Source organism: Vanellus vanellus (genome assembly GCF_965231255.1).
Source record: "Vanellus vanellus genome assembly, chromosome: 15".
Lineage (NCBI taxonomy): Eukaryota > Metazoa > Chordata > Aves > Charadriiformes > Charadriidae > Vanellus > Vanellus vanellus.
The window spans coordinates 16,032,583-16,050,167 of NC_138920.1; the positions used below are offsets into that span (position 1 = coordinate 16,032,583).

General features: G+C 53.0%; 1 protein-coding gene across 1 annotated transcript in view; it reads right to left on the reverse strand.

Annotated features, from left to right (window-relative positions):
- The window catches only part of NTSR1 (neurotensin receptor 1), a gene marked incomplete at both ends in the record, with an annotated part of 60,457 nt that extends 43,195 nt beyond the window's left edge, over positions 1-17,262 (reverse strand). The window contains one exon of the mRNA XM_082491201.1: positions 16,606-17,262. Within this exon, the coding sequence (XP_082347327.1) occupies positions 16,606-17,262 (657 nt within the window). The remainder of the gene's footprint in view (positions 1-16,605) is intronic.
- Positions 17,263-17,585: the final 323 nt, after the last annotated feature.

Genomic DNA, 17,585 nt, shown 5'->3' on the forward strand with positions numbered 1-17,585 from the left:
GCTGGCAGGGCAGCAGCCTCCCCGCCTATCTGCCTTACTGCCTTAAACATGTGCTCCTAAAAACCATCCCGTTTTTGTTGAACGCTAAGTTGTGAGCGGAAGGAGAAGCTGGAAGCATTTTGCAATTAAGTCTTGGAACTAGCTGGTTTCTTAGGGGCGACCAATGCACATTTCATCACTGATTTTTGCCCCATCTCCAGCCCAATGAGCTTGGCTGGAGCCAGATCTCTGACAAGATGCAGCCAGAATTATAATGAAAAAGCCATGCTTATTTTCAGCTACATTTCTTGCCTCCCTGGATAATAACTCTGCTTTCCTCAGCAGTCTTTGCAATTCATTCTTTGTGACTGGACACAAAAGCCCCGTTTTCTATGAGATCGCTTATCTCCAGCAAAGCTTCAATGGAATACCGCGTGAAGGTATGAAAACTCTGTCAAAACAACCACTTGTCCCAGCCTGGAAAGTCATTTTTCATTTGTCACGGCTTCTTGCTTGGTGTTTGCTGCTCATCATTTCCATCGGGTTCATTCCCAGAAAGGGCGGGGTGGGAGGATTTTCTCCCCATCAGCCCTCCCGGGACACAGGGCACAGCCCTTCACCACCGCCGAAGAGGGTTTTGATGGCCAACCCTGTTGGGCACAAGAAAAGCCGCTCGGCAAGCTGACACAGGGTCGATGCTGGAAGCACTGGGCTCACCCAGCTCCGAGGAAGGCAAACCAGCTTCGCCCCGTGGCAACACCAACGCCGCGTTGGGCGCCGGGGTCTGTTTATAAGCGGGGACAGCCAGGCAGAAGGTCCCATTCTCCACCTGAGCGGTTCCCCGCTGCCGAGACACTGACCTGAAAGGCCCCAGACAGGAGCTGCCGCTTGGCAGAAGAGCAGCGCCGCTCCTAAGGGGACGCTGGGTCCGACGAGGAGCAGCCGGGCGCTCGATGCAACGGCTCCGGGCGGCACAAGCAGTGTTTGGTTTTTTGTAGGACAGAAATGGAAGGAAATCTGCTAACTATTACAGTTTTCCCTTAGCGTACGGCACTGGACCAGCCTCCCAGAGAGGAAAGCAAGCCCACCAAAAGGAATTGCTGCCCAGATGGTTTTCAACTGTGCTTCGATTTTGTACCAGCAGTACCCACGGGGCACATCAAAATATCCCCTACAGCCGGATCGAAACGCGCGGCCCTAAAAACAAACTGCTCCCCGCCCTCACGAGAGTGACGCCCTTGCTCAGGGAGTTAGTCCACCCCGCAAACCCGCACGGAAAAGCATAGAATCGTGGCTATAGTTTGGGTTGGAAGGGACTTTAAAGATCGTCTAGCTGCGACCGCCCTGCCACGGGCAGGCACACCTCCCACCGGCCCAGGTTGCTCAATGGGTACTTCACCCCGCCGGACACCGCCCCAGCAAAAGCCACCACCACAGCCACCCTGGTCCAGCCCCGCAAAACCGGGAGCGAGGAAAAGTCATGCAAATCACCCAAACCGTCTTCTTCCCCTGAAAAATCACCAGAAATGGTTTTTTGGGTTTTTTTTTTTTGGTGTTTGTTTTTTGGTTGTTTTTTTTTTTTTTTTCTGAATTTGAAGGCAGAGCTCTGATTTATAGCACCAGGGGAGAGCAGTCTCTCTCCTGACAAGAGCTGCGGGCAGCGCGGCGGCAGAGGCACCGGCGGAGCGGGGGCGAGCAGAGGCGAGGGAAGTCGGTCAGTTCGCCGGCGAACGGCTTCTGTGCAAAGCTACAGCTGCAGCTGTAGAGTCTGCATCAATAGTTGCTTTAACAGCAAACCAGTTTCGTTTTGCTGGCACAAGGGCCGCTCCTATCACTGCCCAGCAGGAGGTATATAAAACTGTCATTTCTCGCCCTGTTTCTGCCCTTGTCTCTTTGCTTCTGCTTTTTGCAGGCTACCAGGGGGTTGGGGTTTTTTTCTTGTTTGTTTGTTTTAATTGAAACGGAGTAAATTACGTTTTTCCCTAAATAGTTGATAAGCTTAGCAAAGTTTTTCATTATGTCAAGAAGAAACCAGCAACCTTCAGAGCGGAAACCAGAAACATTATTGGAACTTGTTCCGTGCAAAAGCAAGGAGTTGTAACCTCGCAACGAGGGGGGGCAGCCCCGGGGGGGACCTTAAAAGCAACTTTTGCCCTGGCAGTATTTAAGGGATGGAATTTAGCACAGCGCTACCCGATAGGAGAAACCCTCTAGAGTATACCCTGCCATTTTCCCTTCCCTAAACACACTTGTTTCAAAGGAATGAAGGCACCAGGCAGCTGTATTTCTGGCTGTAATATCGCTATATATTGTGGTTGACTTTCCTGAAACACCTCCGTTGATAAAAGTGGGGGGGAAGAGGGACAAGAGAAGCATTCGTGAAAGCGGAAGACCTTCTGCGTCCTCTCGCTGTGACACCGCCACCCCCCGCAGATCACACCTCTTTAACCCTTTTTAGAGGAACTCAGGCCAGGCAGGGAGCGACAGGGGTGGGAGACCTCATCTGCGGGAGGAGGCAGAGCAGGCAGGCGGTGACGCAGCTGGCATCTCATTCTCGACATAAATAGCTCCTGCCGTGCTTCATCTTCCTCCTCTTTCCCGAGAGAGCCCCCAGCATCAGTACCAGTGGTGAACCAGACGCCCGTTCCCTCGTGCAAAGGAGCGGAGTAGCTCCCTCTGACACAGCTCAGCCTCTCCATCCCGAACAACGCCGGTAACCTGCAACACCCCTCCCGCCTCCAGCACCCCCTTTAGCCCCCAGCCTTCCCCTAACGCAGTGGGGAGCCACCCTAGAGAGGGGGAATTGAAAGAGCAGGCCGCCAAGGAGCCGCACCAAGCCGAAACCTCGGTGAAACGGGGCAAGCCCGTGGGAAGCAGCGATATATGGACCCGGCGGGATTTGGCAGGAGCAGGCAGGGTGCAGGCAGACGGGGCGGGTTTGTGGCTGGGAGCTGTGCTTGGGCAGCTGGGCGCTGGGAGCCGGCGGCCTCTTTGTCTTTATCGCCACCCCGCTGCCCTGGCACCTTTGAAAAGTCCATTTCTTTGGATACCGGTGGTTTTGCTTTCACTGGAAACACTGCCCTGAGACACGTTGTCTGTGAGACCCTTGCACTCCGGCTTGGTGATGAACTGAGGGAAAATGCATCCATAATGCAGCTGCTGTTGGAAATTCCCTGAGAGTTTTGCCGCTCCCAAGCACAGCGTGTTCAGCGGTGAGACAGAAGGTCTAAGATGCTTCTGCCGGGTTTTTTTTTTTTTCGACTCAGAAAAATGGCTATTGTAGCTGCCAGTGCTCTGTCTTCAAACGAAACCCCTTTCTCACTAGAATAAATGGTTCTATTCTCCCTAGAATAAATGGTATTTGCTTGGATCCAGGATGCTCTAGGAGAACAACCAGCAGATCAGGCAGTGTCCCCGGCCACGCTGCCATTGCACTGACCTGTCTCCGGTCAAAGCTGGGCTGGTTATTCCCTTCCAGTACCCCAACGCTGCCCTCGAGCAACAGCTGCCCTTAGGAGGGGTCCCCACTGCGCGACCCCGCTTAGAGAAAAGGGGGGAGAGGTCTCCCTTCCCCTTTGCATCAGGAGGCAATCCCTCAGCGAGCGACACGCACGCCCCGGACCCAGCCAGTATCTGCGCGATGCCGCGGGGAACGGCTGGCATCGCTCCGGTGATTATTTAGACTGTGAGCTCTTTACACATAGAACCATTCAGGTTGGAAAAGACCCTTATGATCACCAAGTCCAACTGTTAACCTAACGCTACCAAGGGTTAACCTAACGCTGTGAAGTCCACCACTAAAGCATGTCCCTAAGCGCCACGTCTACACGTCTTTTAAATACCTCCACGCGTCATCCTTTAACGTTCTTTGTGCAAGACCGAGCGTCCGGGGGCCGGGGGCCTCGGGGGCCCAACACACACAGCCGCCGCTGGTTACCTGCTGCAGCCAAGGAAGGAGCAGGTTAGGCCCTGAGTTTTGTGTCTTTCCGTTATGGATCTCAGAACTGCACCTCGACGGCAACCTGCCAAAACACGTCTCAACCAAAGTCGCCGAGCCAACGTCCTGCAAAAGCCCCTTTGCATTATTCAGTGCGGTGGAGCCCGAAGCAGCTTCTCGGCAGAGCTGGAGCGCGAGCCTGGTCCCTGGTGAAAAGCGAAACAAACCCGATTCCTGTCCCGGCAACTAATGAGTTGGGCCACATTTCACAATGTGACATTGGTCATACTTCTCCTCCATGCAAATGGAACTTGGGCAGTGACCTGGGCAGGGCGTTCAGCTCTCCAGAGAGTGGGAGGCACAGAGAAGGACCCAGACAGAAGATCAAACACAAACCTATTAATAAAGCCCATAATGAGGTGGCAAGCCCACGGCATTACACCTGACAAATTCATCACACGGAGATAAAAAGGAATAAAACGGCTCCAGATAATTGCCGGGCATGAGAATACGTTCACTGTCATCTTAAACTCGGCGAGATTAATTTTCCCGACAGCTTGTTTGAAAGGAAGGTGGGCTATATAATTAAAAGAAATAAAACCCTCACAGGTGGCCTGTTGCGTGACCAGCGGAGATTACCTTTCGAGGTTCTCGCCTACCTGGATGTCACCATTTCCCAGAGCTTTTTATGCCTCCACGTGGCCATGGAGCCACAAGCAGGCTTCGGGGCACTGATTTGGGCAATATGGCAGCCTTAGATGTAGATTTCTGGATTCAAATACTCTTAACACTTGCCTGTAGAGCACCAAGCACAAACCAGCACCGTATAAACCGGAGTAGTAGAAAAGCCAGGCTGTTCATCTTCATAATGTGCCTCTCAGCGGGGATTTCACTTGAATGTTATTTGCATTAAATATGATAGCGAGTGCTGGATATGCGGTTATAAATAAATTAAAGGCTATATTTAAGTCAAACACTGTCCCACTGTTGACTGCAGACTCAAGCGTGAGAGCTGTTAACAGTGGAGCGTACAGATTTGGCCGGCTGCCTGACTTGCTGGAGGAAATGGTAGTGGCAAGTTCCACCATTGTTGCCCTGAAAAACTCATTTTGGGGGGCAGTTAACCCCCTTAGTGGGGTTTGTAATGTCAGCCCAAACTCTAGTAGTGCTGGCTGCATTGTGGATGCTTTGGCTTGGGCAGAAATGAGTATAGCAAAATACCTCAAGTGCATTGGTCTTTTCATCTGATAGATAAACATCTTATTTATAGCAACAGAGTCAGCTTTGGTCTTCTGGCAATAAGATAAAAAAAAAAAAAAAGTTTGTGCTAAACTGAGATTGCTTCATCACGTATTTTAGGCAAATAACCGAAGAAATCTGGTCCTGGCTTCAGAGTATATGAAGTGATAGATGGGTTCAACTGCATAAAAGTCAAAGAGCTGAAGCTTGTGATTATGACAATTAAAATCCCTGGAGCAAATACAGGGTGTCCCGGTGGGGGGACGGTGAGTCCTACAGCACAAGCCCTTTGGGGAAGAGCTTTGGGGCCGAGCTCTGCTCCCCCTCCCTGGTACGTCTTGCCTGTGGCTGAGCTCAGAGGAGCAGGGAGGGCGCGAGCCGGTGGCACGAGCACAGGGCTCGGCTTGTGCCGCATCCTCCTCCATCCCAGGGCGTTAGACCACAAATATTTGGAGGAGGGCACACGATCAATGCAACGTCACACCACTTTTCTGCGCTCTCCTGGCACGTCCCCGTCCTAATCCACCTCTAAACGCCGGAGCAGCTTTAAGAGCCTTATTCTTAACCAACCTGCTACAAAAACACAACTCCCCATCCCTTTGCTCTCCTCTTCCCCTCCCCACACTCTAATTATGGATTTTCTTCACGAGGACCCTGCAGGCATGAGGCTGTGCCTGTACCTCCTCTTGTACCGCCGGGGACGGGAGCAAAGAAAATTCAATCAGACTTTCAGGGGAGACAAAAAAGCAATTCCCAAAGGGGCACCGAACTTATTGGTTACGGTCTTCATTGCTGCTTTTTCCCAGCGCCTTTCTCTGCCGCAGCTCCTGGCCGCTCTCGAGGTATTACAGGATTTGTTTCCCAGCACGGCTTTGTCTTCAGGCTGGACCAGAGCTGCCAGGCTGACCATGTGCCTCGCTCCGCTGGGCTGCTGCACTCTGATATGCTTTCTGACCAAATTCCTGCACGTCTTTTTACCCTTTCGAGGGGTCTTCCACCCCGCAGCTCTCCTGTGTTGGCTGGGAAGCACCTGCGAGCTGCCAAAGCGGTGTGAAGGAGACCAAGCTCAGGGCAGAGTTTATCCCCCGGGTTCGTGACTGCAGTCCATTGAGTGTTTGGGGTGTACACACCACACCGTCACTGTATCTTGAGGTCAGGTACCTATTTATTAGCCTCAACTTGTATTTCCCCTTCCTCCTACAGTGCTTTATCACACTTCAGACACTTGGAGTTAAGCAACAAGTAAGTACAACAATGTCATGAGCCCATGAGTGACAGTGACAAAAAAAACCAAACGTAGGCTTTGGGGAGGGAAACTCGATCCTGTGAATTTCTCTTTTGAATGAAATGAGTATATTAAAATGTATAAATTGTCCCCGTGAGGATAAAATGTAAGGTCTTTGCAGGAGGAATCAATAGAGTGATGCGAGAAATGAGCTAAACTTTCCCAGTGGCTGTGTGAGCTGCATTTTAATAAGATGGTTTCGAAAAAATCATAGAATAGCAGGGAAAAGCAGATTAATTGGCTATTGAATATACTCAATAGTTATGGACTTATTAAACAAGTTCTCCGAGGGAACAAGGTGATATGACAGTCCTACCAAGTACTGAGGCGACATTTATTTGTTTCAGCACTGCAGAGCTGCGTTGTTCTTGATTATGTTACAATTAATAGGATGTGGCATTGCAATGACTGTATTAATTAGCTACTTGGAGTCCTGATCAAAAATAGGGGTCTGCTGAGCTAAATGCCATCCTGCATCAAAGCGTTCATAGCTGATACGCAGCTGGTCTTTGCTCTGCAGGTCTGGGTGAAGCTGGTAAGTTGGTAGACCCCTTTCTTCATGGTTAAAGGAGAAAGAAAATGGGATGGTTAGGGGATGAGATTGCTCCTCCTGCTGCTAAACAGAGCGTCGGTCAGGCTGAGCCTGCCAGGGCAGGAGAGGACCCATCAGCAGGGCTGAGTTGCCCAGGAAGAGAAGGCAACCAGCACATCCATTGCGTGGCGGAAACCTGGGCAAACGGACCGTAATTTTCTCCTGAAGTCCCACCACCTGCTCAGAAAATAGAGGTCCGTGAACCGGCTCTGTGAGCCAGGGTCTACCAGAGAAGACAACCTTGTGTTAGCCCTTTCTCTTGCAATGGAAACCGCCCTGCAGGCTCCAAAGGTCAGGCAAGTGCTCCAGGCAAAGGGACGGTAGGTTTTTATCGGCCCCAAAGACACCATACCTGGACTTCTTGTGACGTTTTCCCGTATGACAGTTCCAAACACGCCTGGTGTTGGCAGGAGGCCAGGGCTTGCTGGCACATCCGAAGCGTTCCACGGAAGCGTGATCTCTCCTGGAGTCATTCAGCAAGTGGGAAGGCATGGAAAGATTAAACCACATCTACCCCGAGTCCCTGAAATGAAGGTCCTCAGGCAGCTTCCAGGATCCCCGGAGTCTCCTGATGGGCATACCACGTGCTAAGGGAGCGTTGGCGAATCTCCTTCATTTCCTCTGGAGGAGGAACAAATCTCGTGAAGCAAAGTAAACCATTCACTTCAAGGGTGCAAGTTGGCTGTAACAGCAGTGACCCTCAATTTATTCTTTATTATCTAGCGGGAGTAGTAATTGGCAGGAAAGTACCAGAAGGTATTTTCAAAGAGAAGGGAAAATGCTGACATCAGGCTATACACACAGTCCCGTCCAGGCTGCACGTTCCTCTTTTTATATAATTAGGAATTCGCTTGGCAAAGAGACACCTGGAAGGTTTTATCAAGGGAGATTTACTGCCGGGGGTTCAGCATCAGGGGAGACGTACCTCTGCAGACGGGCTGGACATCGCGGAGGGAGCCGGCGGGCAGCGAGACTGCCTGCGAGGACGGCGAGGGGCTGCTCCGCCGGAGCCGGGAACACGGCCGCGAGCAATGCCACCAAACCCAGGGCACATCCTCCGGCTCTCCTCTCACTCCGCTGCCTCGAATTTACCGATATTGAATACGCTTTTCCCTCTGTGTGCGGCTTTATAGTTTAGAGGTACTCCCAGCTTTTTCATGAGCACTTTGCATAAACGAGATGCTTTTTCACCCCTTTCAGATACTGAAGACTTTGTGAAAGTTTACATTTTTTTCCTTTTTTTTTTCCTTCCATTTCCACTAGGAAAATCTCTTCTCTTTGATTTCTGTCTTCAACTGACAATTGTCTCCAGTCCCCGAGAACTTAAAAGCTTCAAAGAAACCTCATTGAACTTTCTCTCAAAAAAAAAAAAATGTTCCGTTAAGACGACCTTGTTCATTCTATTACCTTTTTTCCTTGGGAGAAAAATAAAAAGCCCGCTTGAAGCCATGCCCGGCAGTGCGCTCCCTGCACTGAGAATTATAGAAGTGGAAAAGCCACAGGAGACGAGAAGCAAATCTCACAGGCTCGAACCCCCTGCGGGTGACCAGCTCCTCCAGCCCACCAGCCGCATCTTCTCCGAAGGCTGAGGGCGAGGGCAGCGCTCCCCGGCGAGGTCCAGCCCTGTCCCACAGCATCCTCTGTCCCGGCAGGAGCAGGGGTGATGAGAGGTTTCTGGTACCCCAGGGAGGGAGGAGGAGGAGGAGGATGGACCTCCACACACAGATGCACCAGAAAGGCACTTGGGCATAGGGATATAAAATTGTCTCGCTGCTATTTCCCTCCCATCCATGGAAAACCTAGCAACTGATACTTTGAATGCAGGAAAATACCAGGAATAAAGCGGCAGCTCAGAAATTTGTGCTACCCAGTCCGGGTTAGTACTCCAGCACCACCACCTCTTCTAAACCAGCCCCAAGCTCTTGTTTCCTGAATAACTCATCAGCTCAACAGATTTATCATCAACTTTTTTTTTTTTTTCAATCCCACACCTAAGATGCTTTGAAATTGGATAGAAGACACAGCATCCATGGGAGGCAAAATGTGGGGGCTGACGTTACTGGGGCATGATGTTGGCCCTCTCCCCTGAGTTTCCTTTAAGGGAAAAAAGAAACACCCCAAAACCTTTCCAAGAGATCACACACACACCCCCAAAACTACAGAATGGAGCTATGGAGCCCAGCCGGGGCAGGGGATGGCATGGGGGCTTGGTGCCCGCAGCCAGGCAGTGGAGCAGCACGTGGCCCCGTGCCCGTGTCTCGCTCAGGTCCCTTTCCAAGGCAGGGCTCATGCAAGCGCGGTCGTTCTGTCCCATGTCCTGCCACCCTCCAGGCTGCAGCCTTGCAGGATTCACTCTTCATCCACTGCCGCAGAGCCGCTCTCGCGCTTGGTGCCATCCGCACCCTGGGAAGCGAGGTGGAAACGATGCCCAGCCGTGATTGAGGAGCTCCACGCTCCCTCCACCGTGGGGAGGGCAGCCGACGCACCACCGGCTATCGTGATGCCATTATGGTGCCAAGTGCTCTTGGCTTGCGTTTCAGAGAGGTCTGGGACTAGCGAGGACACTTGTCATTTTGTAAGGGAATTTTTAAAATATTGACCCAAATTCCATGATAAAGGCAGCAAAATTTATCACCTGGAGCAACACAGCTCTTCATGACACCAGGAGACTGGCTTGGCCGGGTCCCCCACTCAGACGTGTCCTTACAGAGGGTATTGGGGGCAGCAGCTGAGACCGGACTGGTCTCAGATGGTCCCACCAGACAAGCGACTGCAGCGTGCTCGTGTGTGTACAGAAGTAGGGAAAAGGCTGGGAAAGCTCAGAATTTATGATCCGCTTTTCTCCGCCATGCCAGACCGAAGGGGATGACACCTGAGAGAGGGACACGGCGCACGGAGCTACAGGGAGGACGGGCATTGGAAGCATCTCCAGGTTCACACGGTGCGGGTGGCTTATACCAGAGAGCAACCAGCCAGACTGGGAATGTAAAAACCCAGCTTCATCTGCCGAATGCGAGGGAAAGGAGGGATGTCAGCACTGGGACTGTTGGTTTTGGCAGCTAATGTCACCCGCTTTAGGGCGAGATGGCCACAACGCTCAGACTTTCCCACCTCGCCAGCCCTGGACCCCACCACGCTCCCCAGCTTTGCTCCCCCGCTGCCCCATGCCCCGAAGCAAGGGGTAATTTCACAGTAAGGAGAACGCGACGCTGACACCGCCGAAGCCCCAGGCCCACTCTGTCACGGGCACCCACGTGTCCCGCGGTGGGATGCTGCCCATCACATGCGCCTCGGGCAGGACACAGAAGCGTTTCTAAACGTCAGAGGAGCAAAAGTGCCATCTGCGAGTCTCAAGCAGATGCTGCACAGAGACGATAGTAAAAGCCTTTGAGGGGAAGGGGGGGAGGCAGGGAGAAGACAATTAAATAGCTGTTTTAAATGATCTGGAAGAAGATTAAAGGCAGCTGCAGGTTTTGGGTTTGGTTTTGTTGTTTTTTTTTTTTTTCTCTGGGAAGAGATTACCTTTGTCTCTTCTGCCTTTACAAACTGCTGTTAAGAGGAAAACCTAAGAGCTAAATTGATCGGCCACATTTCCTCATTCTACAGCTGACATCTCGGGAAGGGGGAGGGAAAAAGAAATCAAGTGAATTAAAATCAATTGAGGGGAAAAAAAAAAGGAAGAAATTATGTAAGAACTGGCAAAACACAGCGGGCCAAGTGGTTACGTAAAGCAATGAACACAAGAGCTTATTTAATTTAGATCTAGCTGCAAGACGGACCACAGTGTAAACGGGCCGGGATTAGGTAGGCTGGGCTGGCATGGTACTTATGCTGAATTAAAGCCTTGGGTTCCCTGCGTAGTCCGTGGAAAAAAGCAGCTTTCTAGGGATGCTCACGCTGCCACAGATGGGCATCCCCACCGGGGCGGGTGTCTCTCTCCATCGCCGTGGGGACGGATCCAGACACATCTAAACACCGACCTCTTCATTTTCTTGCCTAGGCGAGGGGCTGCAGCACCGTCACCTGATGGGACACCTTTCGTGGGACACAGTCCTGACACAAAAGTGCCAACTTGTGCTGCTGGAGGTGGTAGCGGCACCCAGGAGTGGACTTCTCTGGTGGGCAAAGATCCTGTGTGCGTAACCCAAAGAGTTTTATCAGCCAGGCCCAACGGGTGGGATTATCTCTGCGGGGAGCTGTAGGGAGTGATTTAAAACAGTACTGTTATTAAAAGCCATAGCAGGAATTTGGCTGTGACCAAAGGAAAAGAAACCAACTTCAATTCCTCTAGTCAACATCACTGTAAATGAAGGATTCCTGAACCGAAGCCATTCACTAATCCTGGATACGAATTGCCAGCAAACCTGGAGAGGATTCAGCCGTTTGGTTTTATGGGTTGCTATTTTCGTGTGCTGTGGAGAGACGCCTGTCATGTTGCTTTACATGGCACCACAGATCTGCCGGGGGGCAGAGCCCTGCCGTCCACAGCACCGACCGCGTGCCGCGGCGGCAGAAAGCTCATCGCAGCCCCGTCAAGGTGCTCCTCACCCCGCAGGAAAGAGTAAGGGAGTGTTTGCAACATCGTGCGTGGAATTAATAATTTTGTGGGCCTCTCAGACAAATGGGAATTGAATAAAAGTCCTTGGAAGAGTGTGTAGGGAGCGTGGTACTGGATGCTGAGAGGCACCTTGCTCCTCCCAGCTCCACGTCCTGGTCCTTCCTTCCCATCCCCTTCGGACCTGAGGCTCTTTGGCACACTCCTTTGAAGGCATCGCAAGAAGAAATGTAGGAAGAAATAAAGCAGAGGACCTCCTTGGGCAAGCGGTTGGTTCGGAGTTATTTACTCTACAAATCATCTGGACTATGAGCAGACTCCATAGCACACAATAAAGAGGGGCTCTGGAGGGACGGGCGGCTGCAGCCACGCGAGGGTGGGCGGATGCAGAGCAGAACTGCGGCAAAGGGGCCGTCCACCCAAACGCGAGAGCGGGCCCAGAGAAGTTCCCAGCGTGCTTCCCAAGAAGTTGCCCTATCAAATGAGCAACGTGGAGCTGACGGAGCTGTGGCAGTTTACGGAGGCGCAGGGCCATGTGGCACATGCTGCCATGTGTTTTAATAAATGGGTTGACACCAGCTGGCCGTGCAAACAAAACATTAGCCTGTGTCAGACGCTGTCTACCCAGGGACTTGCCATAACTTGGGGGACATTTTGCAGCAGAGCCATCCAAGTGCAGAGTGTGCCATGGCAGCGGGATAACATGTTCCTTTCTCTCCCAGGAATGATGGGGTTCTGGAGCGCTACCCACAGCCAGGCTCCCCTTGCACGTGCGCCCAATCCAGGCTCAGTTAAAATCCTGGGATTTTAGGTCACAGAGTCCCAGAATCCCAGGCTGGTGGGGGCTGGCAGGACCCTCTGGAGCTCCCCCAGTGCCACCCCCCGCCAGAGCAGGGGCACCTCCAGCAGTGGCACAGGACACCTCCAGGCGGGTTTGGAATGGCTCCAGAGGGGGAGACTCCCCCCCTCTCTGGGCAGCTGTGCCAGTGCTCCGCCGCCCCCACAGGAGAGAAGTCTCTCCTCAGGTTGGGATGGAACTGCCCATGGTCACGTTTGTGCCCGTTCCCTCTTGTCCTGTCACTGGGCACCACTGAAGACGGACTGTTCCCACCCCCCGGCACCCGCCCTTTGGGGATTTATCAGCATTGATAAGATCCCCCCTCAGTCTTCTCTTCTCCAGACCAAAAAGCCCCACGTCCCTCAGCCTTTCCTCGTAAGAAAGGTGCTCCAGTGCCCTCATCATCTCCGTAGCCCTCTGCTGGACCCTCTCCGGCAGTTCCCTGTCCCTCTTGACCCGGGGAGCCCCGAACTGGACACAGTGCTCCAGATGTGGCCTCCCCGGGGCAGAGCAGAGGGGGAGGACAACCCCCTCGCCCTGCTGGCCACACTCTCCTTGATGCCCCCCAGGATGCCATTGGCCTTCTTGGCCACCAGGGCACATTGCTGGCTCACGGGCATATGGTCAAGGAGTGGCCCGGCTCTGTGTGCCGGGACTGACGGTGCCCCAGGATTGCGGGTATTTCTTTCAACTTCCCCTCTTTCCCCAGGTCCACTAAGGACCTCTCCAGAAAAGAGGTGTGAAGGTAAGTCAGAAGCAATAAAGGAAAATCGATTTGTGCAGCCACCCGGGCAGGAAAATTGAGACCTTTTTTGAAAAACAGTGCTGAGAGCATGTGATGCTACCGGCACGCAGGGCTGCAGGAGGTGGGACGGGACTCTCAGCGGGCTGCTGTTTTGGGGGAGCTGGCCCCAGAGCCAACAGCAAGGCTGTGAAGTAGCCAAAGCCACAGGTACCGACCCGCAAGTGAACAGGGGAAACATCTCATTCTGCCTCAGAGTTCTCTTCTCCGTTGCTGCCCCAATGAGTAACTTTTAAAACCTCCTCCAGCTGAAGTGGCACGAAAACATGAATTTACTCGTACGGGGATGGCTTTAAGAGGTGTTTAATTTATATGGAAAAAGCCCACAAAATTGGCTGCAGGGTGTTTTAGAGGATGTCTGCCAGTTAAAGCGTTAACTAGACCTCAATAATGTGCCTATAATGGACTTATCCCTGCTACCAGATCCCACGCTGATGCCGATATTCGAACCCGACGTCCCTGACTGACAGAGGTAGCAGGCAAGCTTGGCAATGAAGAACATCATAGAATAAAGCAGACTCATGGGTGGATTTAAGCGGCTGGCAGGATTGTGATAAACAAAGCTGGGAAACGGTACTGTTCTACAGAATTATCAGAGGCCACACAGACCCCACGTCTCAACGGCAGGAGGCGAGATGCGCGGTGCCCGGCTGCACTGATCCTGGTGACACCTGGTGACACCCCCAGAACATCTCTCTCACTGCTCCTCCCGCTTATCAGTATGTGCTGCGCTGAGCAATCTGTAATCACGCGAAGAATATCAGTAATTACTTCTTACAGTTGCGGAGCTTAAGTGGTACAAGTTCAGTAATACGAGCAAGAAGCAAATACGCTGAATGGTGTTTGAATAGTTACTTTTTTTTCTTTTTTCTTTTTATAAGGAAACCTGACTGTTCACGCACAGTCTGGTTTCACTCGGAAACATCCATTAAAACTTAAATACTCAAAGCAAACAGCGGGGCACTTTTGCAAAAAGAGAGATGTTAAATTAATACGCTCAAATAGTCATCCCGGGAAGTTTGTTCCAGTCCAGGGATGAGCGTTCTCCTGCAAGGATCCCAGCAGAACCATCGCTCACACTGGGCTCTGAGTCTATAAATGGTTACAATTGCTCTGTTCTGGGACTGGCTTTCAATCAGTCAACAAATAAAACCTCTTGGAGAACTAATGGCTTCCCAAAAAAAAAAAAAGCTGTTTTGCTTTAGACAGTTTGCCAAACAGGAAGAGGAGTGAAATATGTTGAGTGATTTATTACAAGTGATTTGCCAGCTCGAGCAAGTGCATCATTGCTCTGCTTCATTTAAAGACAGAAAATGACCGCAAAGAGGTGCAAAGACCTGCTCTAGAGCCGCTTGAATCCGCTGCGAGAGACCAGGGCTCCAGATCGCCAACCAGCACGACCTCTGCGCGTCGCTCTCCCACAGTACCATTGCCCTTTCTTTCACAGCTCTTCCATTATTTGTCTTTTTTTAAACCTCTGCACGGCTTACGACGTGCGAACGCCCGCTCACACGCTGTGCAATGGTTTCCATTAATGCCCTTCAAACCTGACTTGCAGCTGCTTTGCTTATTCACTCTGGAGCCTTCCCCGGTCCGGGGCCCTGCACCACGTCGCGCGCTGCTTCCCTGTGCTCGGAGGAACGGCGCGAAGCCATTAAACAACCTTCCTATCTTAGCGAATCTACTTTTGTAGCCAGATCCCCTGAGAAGGAACAGTATGGGAGGGATTTGGCTTTTTTTTTTTTCCTCAACAGCTGCCTCTTTCTTTTTCACTTTTAAATTCATTCACAAGTGAAATAATAATAAAAAAAAAAAAAACACATGAGGAAGAGCCCCCAGGTGAACTCCACATACTGTGTATTCATGTCTGCTTACTTCTGACTTGGCTGACAGGATAAGGTATAGCCTGAATAATAGCAAGACTGTAAAATAAATTGAGAATTGTTTAAACTGTAATCTCCAAAGACACAGCTAAGAAATAATCCTCTCTTTTTTACCCCAATCATGGTAACAATGAGCATCGGTTTAATCCTAAAAGGAAGATGACTGGAAGTAATGCATTTCAGCCACATTGTTCTCAAATCAGATGGCTCACATCTCCTTAGAGAGCAGAGAATTGGGGTTAAGTACACCGGGCTACCACTGACAAAATCTACAAAGCACTTACAGAGGAAATACAGCCCCCACCATCTCAAGATGAAAGTTAGGTATCAAGACGACACGATTCTGATTTCTTTCCATTTAATTTCCCTCTCTTTAACTGCGGGAACATCTCAAAGGCTTTAGTACACATGCAGTTTTAAATTCTAATTGGCCGCTGACTAAACCCACCTGAAATTCATGTCCAAAATAAAAGATTGAGAAGCTATCACGCGCGAGCCTGGCAGCAAAGGGACTATGGAGTTTGGGGTCTTGCTCTTTCCAGCTCTCCTTCCATGTCTCTTACATTTTTCAAGCCTAATGCTCCAGTACACAAATGCCTCAACGCCCCAGAGCACTGGAGCGCAGCAAGTGTTGATGCCGAAATCCTTTCCACGCACGGATGTGTTAGAGTAAGCAGCGTGTGGAGACCAGCACAGCCCTTCTGAAGTCAGGAGGGGTCTGGGTTAGTTAAACCAGCTACGGATTTCCGCAAAACAGCAAAAATAACAGCCTCTGGCTTTGAAGATGCCATTCCTTTTCGGATGTCCATGCTGCACCTTGTTCCCCAAACTTTCTGAAATTCGTATCCGTCACCACACAGAGGAAACGGGCTCCGGACCAACCCAGCAGAGGGGGAGGGAGGATTTATTTCCCCCGATTTTGGTGGCCCCTTTCCAGCAGAAGGAAAGGAGATGCAGAAGATGCAGAGAAAGGGGTGGAGATCTGTGGGTTTTCTGGCCACGAACTGCCACATTGGGGGAGGACCCGAAATTCCCGCTCCGCGGTTCCCCGGGGCGGCCGAGCGGGCCGGCGGTGGCCGCAGTGGGGCCCGGCTGTCCCGGGGTCTGCGGCACATGGGGGTCCCGGTGGGGGTCAGCCTGGGCTCCGGGCACCGGGAGAGTAGCTCCGGGGGCGGGGGGGCTTCCATCGCCCCGGGGCTGGATTAACCGCGGCGCAGGATTTACCCCGGTGCAGGGTCTCAGCCCGGCGCTGGGGGGCAGGACGGGGTGCGGAGCCGAGATCCCCCCCCCCCAAACCCCGCCTGCCCGCACCCCGCGCCGGGCCGCCCCGTCAGGGCTGCCCGGGACACCCCCCTTCCCCAGCCGGTCCCCCCCTCCCCCGCTCCTGTCCCGTCCGCCTCCGCAAAGTTTGGGCATCCCAAGGTGGGGGGGAGAGGGGGGGGAGCGGCTGCCCGGCCCCGGCTGCTCGGGGGGTCCCGGTTACCGGGATCCTCACCTGGATGACCGTCTTCAGGGTGGAGGCGTCCACGATGGCGGTGCAGATGAGGGAGTCGGGATCCCGGTCCTTGCCGTAGATCTCGCCCATGGTGAAGATCATGGGGATGGCGAGGAGGAAGGAGGCGATCCAGATGCAGCTGATGAACTTCTTGGTGCGGCTGCGGGACATGATGCTCTTGGCTTTGAAGGGGTGGCAGATGGCCATGTAGCGCTCCACGCTGAGGCTGGCGATGTTGAGCGCCGTGGCGTAGGTGCAGGCGTCCCGGAGGAAGTAGTAGCCCTTGCAGACGGCCCCCCCGAAAGCCCAGGGGTGGTGGACCCAGATGAAGTTGTAGAGCTCGATGGGCATGCAGAGGAGGAAGATGAGGAGGTCGGAGAAGGCGAGGCTGGCCAGGTGGTAGTGCACGGTGCTCTGCAGGTTCTGCAGCGACTTCTTGCGCACCAGCGTGTACGCCGTGATGGAGTTCCCCACGGTGCCCACCAAGAACAGAGCCAGGTAGATGACGGTCACCATCACTTTGGAGTAGATGTCGGTGTTGACGTCCAGGTCCTCCTCGTCGGGCCCTTTGGGGAGCAGGTCGGAGCGGTTGGAGGCGTTGGGGTGGAGGTGGAGGGGGCCGCCCGGCAGCGCCGGGACCGTGGCGTTCAGGTGCATCCCCGGGGCCGGACCGGGGCCGCAGCAGCCCCCCCACCTCCACCCTCCCCGTTCCCCCCCGCCGCCGCCGCGCTCCCACCCGCCGCCGCGCCCCGACGTGCCGCTGCCGCCGGCGCGGAAACTTGGCTGGTTTTAATGCGGCGGGGAGGAGGCGCCTGCCGCTGCCGTGCGTGTGCGTGTGCGAGACACACAAACACACACACACACACACACACTGAGCCCTCCCCCCGGAGCGGAGCAGCCGCGGCTGTGAGCAGCCCGCAGCGCCGGCTCTCGCCTCCCCGCAGCTCCCCGGCGCCCAGATGTGCCCTGGCAGGGCGGGA